General features: G+C 47.1%; 1 protein-coding gene across 1 annotated transcript; it reads right to left on the bottom strand.

Moving 5' to 3' along the window:
* Positions 1 to 6,967: 6,967 nt before the first annotated feature.
* Positions 6,968 to 15,004, bottom strand: Igtp (interferon gamma induced GTPase). The gene is made up of 3 exons (NM_018738.4): positions 14,781 to 15,004; positions 12,843 to 13,092; positions 6,968 to 8,516 (listed from the first exon to the last, which is right to left on the bottom strand). Exons 2-3 carry the CDS (start codon positions 12,879 to 12,881, stop codon positions 7,284 to 7,286), a joined length of 1,272 nt encoding a protein of 423 aa, NP_061208.3. The 5' UTR covers positions 12,882 to 13,092; positions 14,781 to 15,004; the 3' UTR covers positions 6,968 to 7,283.
* Positions 15,005 to 15,071: the final 67 nt, after the last annotated feature.

Below are 15,071 nucleotides of genomic sequence, written 5' to 3'. Positions count from 1 at the left end.
AGGTCAACCATTCATCAAAATGGCGGCAGCCTGAGGGGCTTTAACGCAGGGGAAATTTTCAGAAGCGTTAGGTAACCTCTACTATGATCAGTAAGGGGCAAAGCAGTGACATTAGTACAATTTTTATTGGTTACTAGGTTAGTTTCATTATATTTGGTGAGACCTTGAAGAAGTTCAGACAGGAGCTCAGCTCTGGTCTTGGTATCTTCTCCAGCCATGTGTCCCAAGATCTAACTCAGCTCCAGACTGAGTCAGGGTCGGCACTGATCTAGGCTTATTGTCAGTGGCTTCCTCTGAGGATCCCAGTGTGCTTCCCCGGGGAACTGAAATGTTTCTTTCCCAGGGTTCTTAGTGGACCTCTCAAGAGCAGCAGACCCTTCACAAGGCTGCTCCTTGTAGCTGCTCCCCTTGTTCACTAGTTCTCTCGATCCCTCCTACCAGGGAGCCCTTCTAATCTACCCTGTCATCTTACCCTATCTCCAGTGTGGTCTCTTCTCACTCGTGATTCCTCAGAGTTCAGGAGACACAGTACCTGGCTTGCCCTGTGTTATTGATGACCTTGGGAGTAGAGGCCTGTAACTATTAAGCTGGTGTCCGTATTTCACACCACAGTCAGAACAGGTCTGGGGGTTTCAGGGCAAGGCTCATTAAAGAACCCATCAATGTCAGATCCCGAGGATATCCTGTGGACCATGTGTGGCAAGCCTACCTTCTATCGGTCCCTGACTTCCTCTTCCCTCACTCTTCAGTGTCTGGGCTGCTCTGAGCTCCTCCAAACTCCTGCCTTGATGTTCCAACAGGTGGAGAAGTGCTTCCCAGGGCCACACAACATCCTCCTCCCCTCCAGTCCTCAGCCTGGGTTGGTCTCTACAAGACAGCTGCACTGTCCCAAGGTGCTGTTACCTGCTTGATGCCTGCTGTTTTTTTTAGTCAGGGTTTCTATTCCTGCACAGACATCATGACCAAGAAGCAAGTTGGGGAGGAAAGGGTTTTTTTAGCTTACACTTCCACATTGCTGTTCATCACCAAAGGATGTCAGGACTGGAACTCAAGCAGGGCATGAAGCAGGAGATGATGCAGGGGCCATGGAGGGATGTTACTTACTGGCTTGCTTCCCCTGGCTTGCTCAACTTGCTTTCTTATAGAACCCAGGACCACCAGCCCAGGGATAGCACCACCCACAAGGGGCCTTTCCCCCTTGATCACTAATTGAGAAAATGCCTTACAGCTGGATCTCATGGAGGCATCCCTCAAGGGGGGCTCATTTCTCTGTGATAATTCCAGCTTGTGTCAAGTTGGCACACAAAACCAGCCAGGACACCTGGTTTCCCCTTTCCAGGACAGCACAGGCTCTGGAGCACCCAGCCCAGCACGGAGGGTCTGGGATCCTCCCCCATGCTTATTATGCAGGTCAGCAGCTCCTGCCTCACACCTACCCAAGTAGTTGACCTCTATGCACGTGTCTTGGGCCCAGAGTAGGTCAACCGAGTCAGCAGAATATATTAAACGCAGAGGCTGGAGACGGCAGTGGTTACTACTGCCTGTGAGCGCCCTAAGAGCTCTGTAACAGCTCCACAGATCTCACATCCTCAGTCCATTCTGGGAGCAGCAGATGGGTGTGACCATGCACTTGGGGATGCTTCACAGTGAATGTTACTAATTTTTGCATCTGATGTGTGTTATTATTAGGGCTGGGATACGAGTACACACACACACACACACACACACACACACACACACACACACTACTCCTTTACCTGGGATTGGAGGCGACTGGAGAAATACCTCAGAAGGAAGAGCACTTACCTACTCTTCCAGAGAACCTGAGTCCAGGGCTCAGCAACCATGTCAGGCAGCTCACACCTGCCTATAATTCCAATAATTCCTCTGCAGGCATCTGCCACCCCCACCTTCACCCCCATATCATACACAGATATGTATGCAGAAATAAAATAATAATTCTTTTTAAAATGTATGTTGGCGGATGCCATGCAGGAAGAGCTGCAGTGGACGAATGGGCTCCCTGGAGATGGCCCACCATCTTACTCAGCTCTGATGAGTGTGCTCTGGTGAGGCACAGCCCAGAGACTTCATCCCAGGATTGCTTCTTGCTACTGATGTGCTGCCTCGTGGAGGTCACTGCCATACACCTCATTTATCTGACTTGGTGTGAATGGACACCAGAACATCTTCGCAGCCTACAGCTGGTGTGATTACTTCCTGGGTGATAGCCCACCCTATTGGGCAGATTTCTTGCAGATCAACACGAAGATGAACTTTCATGAATTAATGCTGTTCAGATGAATTAATGACTTTATAGAGTTCCTAATTTGACTCAAATAATTTGAAGAACAAAGTTTAAGAAGATGGTTTTAGTTGTTTTGCCAGAAAGATGTAATAAACTTAGAATCAAGAATAGAATATCCCCCTCCTCACAGAATAGTAACTAAAGGAGGCATAATGTGGAATGCAATGAGCTTTCATATATTGCACTAAGAAGAGAAATAGACTTGGGATAGATTAGTGATCAAGGAAAAACATTCATTCTAGTTCAGATCCCAGGATGAAGCCACAGGTGTGCACTATGATAAAGCAAGGCCATGTAACACTGTTGCTTTGAACTTCCAATGAGCTTAAAGAATGAAACACTGCTTTGATCTTACTGTCAACATCCTTCTGTAACTCCCCTTTGGTGTAACATTTTATCCATGACGTAACTTTTTCTTGCATAGAGAACTTTTTGTCTAAAAAGCTACAAAAAGCTGAAAGCAATAATAAAGTTTTGGGGTAGCCCTTTTCTGATTCATCCAGTGTGCTTTCGTCTATGTGCCTGACTTAACTTTCTTTCACCTTTCTCACTGGCTCAGAAAGAGTTAACCAACTCCACTAGGCAATGAGAGAAAATAAAAGAACCGAAGTAACTAAGTTTCTTTTTCCTAATCCCCTGCTGCTATCAGCAGGAGTTAAATTGCCAGAAGCCATCCAGCTCTTGGGGGCCCCTGAACAGCAGGAGAGAGTTAAACAGCCAGAAGCCATTTGGCCCCAGAATAGCAAGAGACAGTTAAAATGCTAAGTCATCAGCTGCTGGTCCCATTACTTTCCTCAGTTGCTAGAAGGTCGGGAAAGGCTTTCGACACTAAGTAAGGTAACTGTAGCCAAGCAAGAAAACAGTTATAGCTGAGTGCCATAAATACTACAAAACAGACAGCTAACAGGATGACCTCAGCAGTCAACTTTCAGCTGCTGGGGTGGGGTGGGGCACTGCAAATGCCAGTAAGGAAGACCCTCGTGGCCATGTGACCAAACAGCTGAGGGGACAAAGTTAGAAAGGAACAAACCCAGCCCAGGCTGTTAAATGTGCTCTGGTAACACGTAAGGAACAGATAGAGATCCTCCTGGGGAAGTCCCCTTCAGCCCAAGAGGACTGTGCTGCAGTAATCCTCGTGGACCGCAAGACAGGCTAGACCTGCAGGCTGGACTGTGCCTGTCCCCGAACCGGAGGGCACATATATATGTACCACTCTTGGTGCTCTGAGTGACGCTACGGCCATGCCACGGTGAGGGCTGAGACCAGAGTGTGGCTAAGTGCTCCCTGACTTGTCCTGGGACAGACTGGCTTCAGACTCTCTCCAGTCCGCTCACATAGTTTGTGACTCATTGTCTTAGTTAGGATTTCCATTGCTGTGAAGAGACACCATGACCAAGGCAACTCTTATAAAGGACAATATTTATTGGAGCTAGCTTAAGGGTTAAGAGGTTCAGTCAAGGCAGGAAGCATGGCAGCATCCAGGTAGGCATGGTGCTGGAGAGGTCTACATTGTGTTCCAAAGGCCAACAGAAAACTGCTGTCTTCCAGGCAGCTAGGAAGAGGGCCGCAAAGCCCACCCCCACAGTGACACACTTCCTCCAACAAGACCACACCTGCTCCAACAAGGTCACACCTCCCAATAGTGTCACTCTCTCAGTTAAGAATATTCAAACTGCCACACTCTGGACCTCAAAGACAGTTCTCCACTCTTTTCAGGAAAAATTGATAAAAAACCCAAAAGTTCACTGTCCACAAGCCTGGAGAGATGACTCAATGACCAATGTCATTTGGTGCTCTTCCAGAAGACTAGAATTCAGTTGCATAGCCACAGCTGGCAGCTCACAACTGTCTGTAACTCTAGCTCTAGAGGGTCCAGCACTTTTCTTCTGGTTTCTGTGGTTACCTGCACTGCACACATGCATGCATGTGTGCATGCACAGAGAAAGAGAGGGAGAGAGAGTGTTCAAGTTATTGTCTAAAAGAGTAGACCTGGGCTGGAGAGATGGCTCAGTGGTTAAGAGCACTGACTGCTCTTCTAGAGGTCCTGATTTCAGTTCCCAGCAACCATATGGTGACTCACAACCATCTGTAATAGGATCTGATGCTTTCTTCTGGTGTGTCTGAAGACAGCAACAGTGTACTCACATACATGAAGTAAATAAATAATTAAAAATAAATAAATAAATAAGAGTAGACCTAACCCATCATAGAGAGCATCATGTTCAGAATTAAACACATAGCCAAAACTCTCAGAAGTTGGTGATAAGGACATGAGCTCTCTCTGAATGTGTTTCCTCGAGTCATGAGGGAGTCCAGTTAACAGGTTGCAGATGAGGACCTGGGCTGTCGGGCTGAGGTGTTTCCTATCCCCCCACCCCCGAGGCCAGAGTGGAACCCCCTCCAGGACCACCACACATGTCAAGTAATTAAGAATGTAATTACTGGCAGGATGGGGTGGTATATGCATGCCTTTAATGTCAGCACTTAGGGAACTGAGGCAGATGAATCTTGTTTAGTTCAAGGCCAGCCTGGTCTATATAGCAAGTTCCAGGATAGCCAGGGATACACAGTGAGACCCTGCCTCAAATGACAAACAAACAAACAAACAAAAAGACTATAACTACCCCCAAGCACACGTCCCTTTGCGGATAAGCAATATTTCTGTCCTATAAAGAGCTTCTGGGAGGTTGGGGGTGTGACCCAGTTGGCAGGATGTTTGCCTGGTACTCACAAAGCCCAGGGCTCCATCCTTCGAACTGCATAGAACTGGGCATGGTAGCACACACTTGTAATCCCACATCTGAGAGATGGATCAGAAAGCTGAGCCCATTCTCAGCTATATCCTAACTAGGATACACAAGACACTGTCTCAAAGCAGCAGCAGCAAAAAGAAGAAAAGCAACTTCTGAATACTTCTAACTGAAAAACAGAGTGGGGACAGCCCAGCTGAGGACCCGTGGAAGCAGAGATGAAACCTATTTCTATCCTCTATGTCCTCAATAGTTAGCCAGATGGTGACTACACTGGGTGTTCAGGATCCCAGGATAGCCTGGAGCCTTTTTCAGGGTGGAGCTTTTAAGTCCAAAAAACTGTGTCCTGGGTTGACATACTTCAGGTAACAAGAACAGTAGTTAGCCAGAAGTGGAAACTACAGAAGCCAAAAAAGCAAGGTTAATACATTTAGAGATGCTGCCAGACTGTGGACTTTGATGGACTAGGTCTTTGTCTTCATTTTGGTAGGTGGTACTGTCTACCTGCTGAGTTTTGCAGCCTGAATGGTGCTTCCATCATGGAGTGGTTGTGCTAAGGTCTGGGAGACCTGTTACAGCCTCCACCCACATGTATCATGCACATACACACACACACACACACACACACACACACACACGAGATGTACCCTCATGAGAGATAATTAGGTCATGTCATTGCTTTAAGAAGGGACCAATCACCAGGCGGTGGTGGCACACGCCTTCAATCCCAGCACTTGGGAGGCAGAGGTAGGCAGATTTCTGAGTTCAAGGCCAGCCTGGTCTACAGAGTGAGTTCCAGGACACACACACACACACACACACACACACACACACACACAGGGAAGGAACCAATCATGTTCTCAGCACTTCAGCTGCTTCCCTTAAGGACAGGTGTTTGAAAGAAGAGAAGCCTGGTCTCTGGATCTCTCGTGCTTCTGCTCTCTTCCACATGAGCTCCTGCCATTGTGAAGGTGCCACTAGAGGCTAACATGATGGGTCCTCCACGGGGAACTCCCAGGCTCCAGAACTGTGAGTTAATGTAATGGCTGGTTTTGTGTGTCAACCTGACACAAACTGGAGTTATCACAGAGAAAGGAGCTTCAGTTGAGGAAATGCCTCCATGAGATACAACTGTAAGGCATTTTCTCAATTAGTGGTCAAGGATTGAGGGCCCCTTGTGGGTGGGACCATCTCTGGGCTGGTAGTCTTGGTTCTATAAGAGAGCAGGCTGAGCAAGCCAGGGGAAGCAAGCCAGTAAGGAACATCCCTCCATGGCCTCTGCATCAGCTCCTGCTTTCTGACCTGCTTGAGTTCCAGTCCAAACTTCCTTTGGTGATGAACAGCAATGTGGAAGTGTAAGCTGAATAAACCCTTTCCTCCCCAACTTGCTTCTTGGTCATGATGTTTGTGCAGGAATAGAAACCCTGACTAAGACAGTTAATAAACCCTATTTGCTTCTTATATTACCTAAACTCAGTTGTTTTGTTGGAGTACCAGAAAATAGACTAAGAAGTTGATACTCAGGCCTTAAGGAAGCCTCTCTTCCCTATGCTGGCACAGAGCTCGACTCCCTTGCTGATCTTCATGAACACTGATTGATTACATGTTTCAGAGACATCTTTAGCAGGCCAGCGATATGGCTCTGTGGGTAAAGGTGCTTGCTGCCAAGCCTGATGACGTGAGTTCAGTCCCCAGACCCTCCACGGTGGAAGGAGATAACTGACTCTACTACACATTGTGGAATGCAGGCAACCACACACCTGCACTCACACGTGCATACACACAGGCCCAACAAGCAGTAGATTTTAAGAGACAGTCACCACCACCCTCTCCTTCGCCCTCCAAATTTGTAAGTGCTATGCTATGCCAATAGAGTCGCCACCAAGATAAAGATAAGAAGAGAACAGGATCGATGAAGGCAACTTTAATGTTTTTAGGAGGGAAAAGAGTTTTATTTAAACATGCATCACAATGAAGACTAAAAGCCTAACAATCTAGGTACTGAACTAGGAAACCTTGGCTGATTATCCTGGCAAATACTTGCACTTTGAAGGAACGGGCTATTACAGTTGAATATAGGAAGATGGGCCATTTCCTCTAAAATTATTAAGCATCATTACAAGCTGTTGCCTCAGCTGTTGTTCCTTTCTAGTGACTAGCTAGGGCTCTAAGCAAAAAGACCCTGAGGCAGCCTGAATTCCACCTGAGGGTGAGCCAGACTCTTCTCAGTGAATTTCGGGAGGGAGGACAGAGTCCTTTAGAGCTTTCCTCAGGGAGGTCTTGGTGTTCTCAGCCACTATTTCAATGACGAGCTTGTGCCTCTGGTGTCTGAAGTAGCGGGTGACGACGTTCCACAAGCCATACCACCATGAGCTTTCGAGAAGCCTGAGGAACTTGTTCACGGCAAAACACATCATCAGCTCCAGTCTCCTGTCCATCTTGATCAAGTCCTGGAACTGCAGAGCCCTGGAGCCCATCTCCAGTCTCCCTGTACTCCGAGCTACCTGCTGAAGTGACCCATCATCCACACCAAAGAGCTTCTGGTAGGTCTGGAGACCCCTCTCCAGGTTGGCAGTGTCATCCTCGGAGCTGACAGCTGCCTCCAGGTCTTTCATGAGCATCTGATCTTCCTTCAGAGAGAACGCCTTATTGCTGATGCACTTGTCGCAGACTTGAGAAATGATCTCTAAGGGATCTCTGTACCTGATGCTGAAGATGTCTTTTTGCAGTGTGTTTCTAAGCTCTGGGAAGTCGTGAAAAGACGGGCTAAAACAGGATATCAGGAATAGGGGGGGGTCCCTCACCTGAGCCTGCTGGAGATTCTCCCGGATATTCCTTTGGATACTCTGCAGTAGCTGGGGTTCAGGGAAGGTACTTGTGCTGAGGTCCCTGTCCAGCTTGGTCCAGACGACATAGAACCTCTTTCTCATCCTCTGCATGGTTATGGCCAGCTTCACATGATTTGAGCTGAACTGCTCAGAAGCTACGATGATGATAAGGTCAAATGTGCTGATCTGCATCTCCTCCAGGTAGCTCTCCACACTCTGGGCTGTGGCCCCTAAGCCAGGCAGGTCCCACAGCTCCACATAGGGAAAGTGGGAGTCAGAGGAGTAGCAGGCTGGTTTCTTAGTGGTCCTCACCACCCCAGTGGGAGCTGAATCCTCCTCCTCATGTCCAATGAACCTAAGGGCATTGATGAAAGATGACATGCCATTGCCAGAGTCCCCAGTCACAGCAATCTTTACTCTGTATCTTGACTTACTCTGAATTTCATCTTTGACTATACCTATCACTTTCTGTAAATTTCCCTCTGTCACCGCCTTACCAATATCTTCAATGACTTCTGGAGAGGATGAGTTCTGGCTGGAATAAAGTGACTCACCAGCAGTCATAGATTTAGACCACGGGCTGATGAGGCGCTTGAGATAATTTGCCATGTTTATGAAAAGTGTAAAAGTCTGCAGAAGAGAAGAGACAGATAGTCAGACTCAAGATGAAACAGAAATCCACTGAAGTCACATACCCCAGCCATGGCTTTCAGATCTGCCACCAGAGAGAGCAAAGGTCCCTCAGTTGAACAGAGCGCAGCACCTCCTCTGGGATGGGCTTGCTCTCCAGCTGCACAGCACTTCACATTGCTCACCCTGCAGTGGGACTGAAGATGTTTGGACCTGATCTGCAGGACATCTGCTGGGCTCTTCAGTGGGAAGATGGGTAGGCAGGGCTGACCACAGCTCTCCACACCACAGCCCACTCTGGTTCTCCTTTAAAAACCAAATGTTCAAGGGATGGAGAGATGTCGGAGGATATGATTAAGAGCACTGGCTGCTCCTCCAGAGGTCCTGAGCTCAATTCCCAGAAACCACATGGTGGCTCGCAATCATCTATAATGGGATCTGATGCCCTCTTCTGACACACAGGTATACATGCAAATAGAGCACTCATATACATAAAATAAATAAATAAATCTTAAAAAGAAAATCAAATATTCAGCTGGGAGTGGTGGCATACACCTTAAGTCCCAGCTCTTAAGAGGCAGAAACAGGTGGAACTCTGTGAGTTCAACGCCAGCCTGGCCAACTAGAACTATCTAGTAAAATCCTATCTCCAAAAAGAGATTAATTTTGTGTATTTGTATGTGTGCCAACAAATGTCTGTGTGTGCATGCGCATGTGTGTTGGTGTGTGTACATGTATACGTGTGTGTGTGTGTGTGTGTGTGTGTGTGTGTGTGTGTGTGTGTGTGTGTGTGTGTGAAGGTCAAGGGTCAACCTTGGCTGCTGCTACTCCTCAGGAGCCTCTCACCTTGCTTGTTTGTCCTTTATTTTTTATGTGTGTGGGTGTTTTTGCTTATTTGTGCATTTGTGTGCCTCGTGTGTAGCTGACACTTTTGGAAGCCAGTACAAGGTCATGGGAATTGAACCCTGGTCCTCAGGAAGAACAGCCTGTGCTCTTAACTGCTGAGCCTTCTCACCATCCCTTGTTTATTAGGACAGGGTCTTTCACTGGAACCTGTGGTTCATTGATGAGGTTAGATTGGTTGGCCGGGGAGCCCCTATGACCCGACTGTCCCTACCTCCCAGCCCTGGGCTTACACACCCAGCTTTTTTTGTTGTTGTTGGTTGGGTTTGGTTTGGTTTGGTTTTTTTTTCCAGACAGGGTCTTACTATGTAGCCCTGAATGCTATGGAACTCACTATATAGACCATGGTCTTTTTTTTTTTTTTTTCATTCTGTTTGTTTTTCAAGACAGGATTTCTCTGTGTAGCCTCCTTGGCTGTCCTGGAATTCAGTAATCTGATTGCCTCTGCCTCTGAATACTGACTGGGATTAAAAATGTATGCCACTACACCCAGCTTTTCTCATGTGGGTTCTGGGGAGTGAACTCAGGTCCTCGTGTACTCTGTTAACTGAATCATCTCCCCAACCTGGATAAACTTATTGTTTATAATCAAATTATGAAATTTGGAATGATATTTACCAGTAACTACCCACATGGGAAATACCTGTGACCCATCAACTCCAGCAGACACGTCAAATCAAACTTCCCAAATAACCTAATGATTCTGGCGTTTTGCTTGTTTGGTTTTTAGATTGATTTGTATGTATGTGTGTTTTGCCCACATGTATATCTACATAATATACATAATGACACTAATATAAGAATTCAGATTATTCTGCAAACGGGTTGGCTGAATCCTCACCATGAGATCAAGCATTGTGAGCCTCTCGGTTGCAATGAGAATTGGGTGAGGTGACCGAGTGGGCTGTATTGAAGATACATGACTCCCTTGCTATTCCTAGGTAACAGGCCTGTGTAGTGGGTTTGCCCTAATGCTGCTTGTACTCTAATGTTAATTTGGGTCCCCAAAACTGCTTACAGGTTTCTAGGAACTTGCCCCCAATTGGTTCTGACTGGTAAATAAAAATTCCATCAGCCAGTAGCTGGGAAGACATACAGAGGTGGGTTTTTGGAATTTCCCAGGCTTGGGATCAGGAGAGAGGAAGAAGAAGGGAGAGTGTCGAGGAAAGGAGAGACGACATGTCAGAGAAAAGTACAGGCGAGAGAGGTATGGATGCCATGTGAAGGAACCAGGAGAGTGCAGCCCAGACCAGTGGGTCCAGAGCACAAAACAGAACACAGAATTCTTGGAATTCTCTGTACAAGGTAGATTCCATCAGTAGTGGAGGTCAGGCAGTGGCCAGCTATTGTGCTGAGTAAGGCACAATACAAAACACAAAGGTTATGTGTGTGTCTTTCATTCTGGAACATAACGCCAGGAATTATCAATTAATTATTTCAACAGGCCTTCTTCACAATGCCACCATTAACAGGGATTGTTGGAACATAGAATTTGTGGAAACCTAAATCTGTCTTCTAGAACCATGATCAAAATGGCTCCAGAACAAACTATCTCTTATTTCCTTAAGAAAAGGAAAATTCTATCTATTAAAATGATCAGATGGCGGGCTGGCGAGATGGCTCAATGGGTAAGAGCACTGACTGTTCTTCTGAAGGTCCCGAGTTCAATTCCCAGCAACTACATGGTGGCTCACAACCACCCGTAATGAGATCTGACGACCTCTTCTGGTGTGTCTGAAGACAGCTACAGTGTACTTACATATAATAAATAAATCTTAAAAAAAAAAAAAAAAAAGATCAGATGGCATCTTGGGCCAATAGAAAAGCTTCCCCTGCCAGACGTGGTGGCTCCCAGCACTCGGGAGGCAGAGACAGGTGGATCTCTGAGTTCGAGACCAACCTGGTCTACAGAATGAGTTCCAGGACAGCCAGGGCTACACAGAGAAACCCTGTCTCGTTAAAAAAAAAAGAAAGAAAGAAAGAAAGAAAGAAAGAAAGAAAGAAAGAAAGAAAGAAAGAAAGAAAGAAAGAAAGAAAGAAAGAGAAAAGCTTCCCCCATTCTGCTTCTCTGATGTGTCTACTGATATATTTAAATTTACCTTGATTTAGGATTTGTTGTTGTGTAAAGCTATAAAAACCTTCTGAAGCTTCCACATTAGAACATAAATGTGGGGTAACTTAAATCTCTATTCCTAGGCCATGGAAACTCAAAATCGCTCCAGAATAAACAACCTCTTATTTCCTTGAGAGAGAGGGGGCGGGGAGAGGAAGAGGGGAGAGGGGGTAGGGGAGAGGGGAGAGGGAGACACCCCAAGAGGTGTTACTCAGTTGATAAGAGTGTTTGACTAACACACACGAAGCGCTGGGTTCAGTCCCTAGTACCACAGAAAACCGGGCATGTGTCTTAAGCTTGTAGTCCCAGAATTTAGGAGTTGGAAGCAAGAGGATAAGAAAATTAAAGGCATCCTCACCTACACAGTAAGTTTGAGCCTAGCTTGGACTTCGTGAGACCCTGTCTCAAAAAGAAAAAAAAGAAAAAATAGCCCTTTCTGTGTGCATCACCACCAACATTTCAAAACTTCACATCAGCCAGATGTGGTGGTGAACGCCCTTCATCCCAGCAGAAGCAGGCAAATCTCTGAGTTCCAGGACAGTCAGGGCTACACAGAGAAACCCTGCCTCAAATAAATAAATAAATAAATAAATAAATAAATAAATAAATAAATAAATCCTAAATTTGCCAGGAGGTGGTGGCACACACCTTTAATCCCAGCATTTGGGAGGCTGAGGCAGGTGGATTTCTGAGTTCGAGGCCAGCCTGGTCTACAGAGTGAGTTCCAGGACAGCCAGGGCTACACAGAGAGACCCTGTCTCGAAAACAACAAAATAAAACAAACAAACAAACAAACAAACAAAACCTCCCAAACTCAAGACCATCTCTTTGATTCATGTAGTGTGTACCTGTATCCCATGAAGGATACTTTTCCCATCCTTACACTGAAGAGCCCAGTGTCTGCACCAAAAAGCCACCGTTCTAGCTGTGGGACCACTTCCAGGGAACAACTTCTGAGTGTTGATTAGTTCCCTGGGATGGCCCCACCCAGTTCTCTCCTGGGCTAGCGTCTCTCTTTACTCCTTTCCTCGGTGGCCTCCCCTCCTGTCCCGGGTGGCCTCTCTCCTCAGTCCTCTCTCCTGGGATGTTTCCTCCCTTTGTTCCCTTCCTGAAGTGAGTTCATCTCTCCCCCCAGAGCACTGTCTGCAGCCACTCACACAGTGGCTGGGCCTGGACATAAGCTCAGAACGGAGGAGTTCAGCCAAGAGCCCCAACCTGTGTTTGAAGCCTCATCCAACTCCCTGCCAGCCCAACCAGTTTCTGAAGTCTCAGTTTTCTCATCGGTACATCAGGCAAGCCATGCTACTCACCTTCCAGATATTTTGTGGCAACTTTGTGACTAAATCCATGGGACGTGTGTGCCCTGCTCTCTCTCTCTCTCTCTCCACAGCTCTCCGCTGTCTGAGTGAACGCTCTGGAGTCTCAGCTAAAATGGCTGGGCCGGTGGTCCTCGGCTTCTTTCTTCTCTCTTCAACTTTATGGAGTATGAAGGTCTATGTCTGTGGGCCTGAACTCTGTGGGTCTGCTCTAGGCCTTGCACTCTTTACTCTCCTTCAGAACCTGTTAGAAAAACGATTTTACAACAACTGATGACAGATGAGGAAAATGTATTGTCAGAAACCACAAGGAGCTCTTTCTGCCATCTCTCCGTGAGCTTGCTTGTGGTGTGCATGCCCCGGCGGGTGCTCTCAAGAACAGCTGAGAAGAGAGGCAAATGCCAGGCACTCGTCGGGCCGTGGGCCAAGGCATCGCTCAGGTCCTAACTGAGATGATGAAGCAAAGCTACATTGGCGAATTTTAAATCATTGATGATCTCAGAGCTGGGGACTACTGTGGGCCCCAAAGGCAGGCTGAACAAGTGCGGACCTGCTCCCACCTGTCAGTGTGGCTTCACCGTACTGGACCATGAAGAAGCAAGACGAAAACACACAGAGGGGGGAAATCCCGGGATTCTTTTTTTTTTTTTTTTTTTTTTTTGGTTTTTCGAGACAGGGTTTCTCTGTGTAGCCCTGGCTGTCCTCGAACTCAGAAATCCGCCTGCCTCTGCCTCCCAAGTGCTGGAATTAAAGGCGTGTGCCACCTTTTTATAGAGGTGTAAAACATAAATAAAAAGCCCCCGTGGACTGTTCAAGAAAAAAAAAAAACCAACAAAAAGAAAGACAAGGAAAGAAAAAAGAAAAGAAAGGAAGAAAGGAGAGAAGAAAGACATCTTGAATTATACAAAGCAGTTCCTGGTCACGCTTCTGGTTGATCTAAAGCTGACTACAATTCTCCATAAAGATCCAGATCTCTCTAAATACTCTGGGGAAAGGGGGGGAAAGAGATGCCTCAATGAAGAAAGCACTGGCCTCACAAGCAGGAGTTTGAACCCCTGGCATCCACATAAAAGCCAGTTTCAATACTCATGCCTAAAATACCCTAGCTGGAGAGGTGGAGGTCCAGAGGAGGATCCCAGAGGGCTTGCTGGCCAGCCAGTCAGTCTAGCCAAGAGGTTCACTGAGAGATTCTATTTCAATAAAATGAAATAAATTGGAGAGTGACTGAGGAAGACACCCTAATGTCAGCCTCTGGATTATACACACATACACACTGGCAAGCAGACACTCGGGCCCACACACAAATGCAATAGTCTCACACACACCTGCACAAAAAAGGTCACATACACAGTGGAAGTGGCAGCCCATTGGTTGCCTATGTTACTATGTTCCGTCGGGTTGCATTTTGTTATACTCTCTTCCAAAAGATTAAATTAAATGCTGGCAGATGAAGAACCAGCGTCTCCAAGGCAGATAGATAATGCCCAACAGAGTTAGACAAAAAGTTTCCTTATGAACCCAGCCTTCCAAGCCAGAGTTCTAGCCCCTGCGTGTCGCACATGGAGAACAGATGCACATTACACAATTCCAGAATGTTCCAATATTACCTGTGGGCTGTTCTGATCCTGGACTCTGGCCCCTGAGGGGTCATCGAAGTAGTGGCCAAGAGAATTTGAGTAAAATCCCACCTGTTTTCTCTTAACTAGGCTCCCTCAGAAGACCCACAAACCCAGGGATACCCAGGTAAAAAAAGAAGCACACTGCTTCTCTCTGGTGAATTGGAAGGACTTGATTCAGCCAGACACCATGCACTCCGATCCTGAAGACAGTGCAGGAGGGTGCCTGCTGCACAGGGTGCCCCAGAGGAACACCTGACCCCAGACTCCCCTGCCCTGAGCAGGTTTATAGGCCAAGCAGGAGCCCCTCACCTACCTGCTCAGAAGCCTTACAAAGCTGCAATCCAGGCTCAGGACGGTCAGGAGAGAGAGAAGTGTGGTGGGGCAGGGTCCTGTGGGGAAGAGCGATTAGAAGAGGCAGGAGCAGCTGAAGGGCAGCCTGAGCTCCTAGGTTTCCTCTCAGACCCTGCTCTATCTATGTTGGCCCAGATGTAAGTCCCCAACTTCTAGGCGTGAGCCCTGCCTGCCTCCTCCCCAAGGGGCGGGGCCTGATGCCCGAACAGCTTTCAGTTTCAGTTCCTAGAAATGGCTAGTTTTCGGGAGTTAG

Source organism: Mus musculus, chromosome 11 (genome assembly GCF_000001635.26).
Source record: "Mus musculus strain C57BL/6J chromosome 11, GRCm38.p6 C57BL/6J".
NCBI classification, from domain to species: Eukaryota; Metazoa; Chordata; class Mammalia; order Rodentia; family Muridae; genus Mus; species Mus musculus.
The sequence above is the reverse complement of the archived record's forward strand: the minus strand, read 5'-3'. Positions and strand labels throughout refer to the sequence as shown.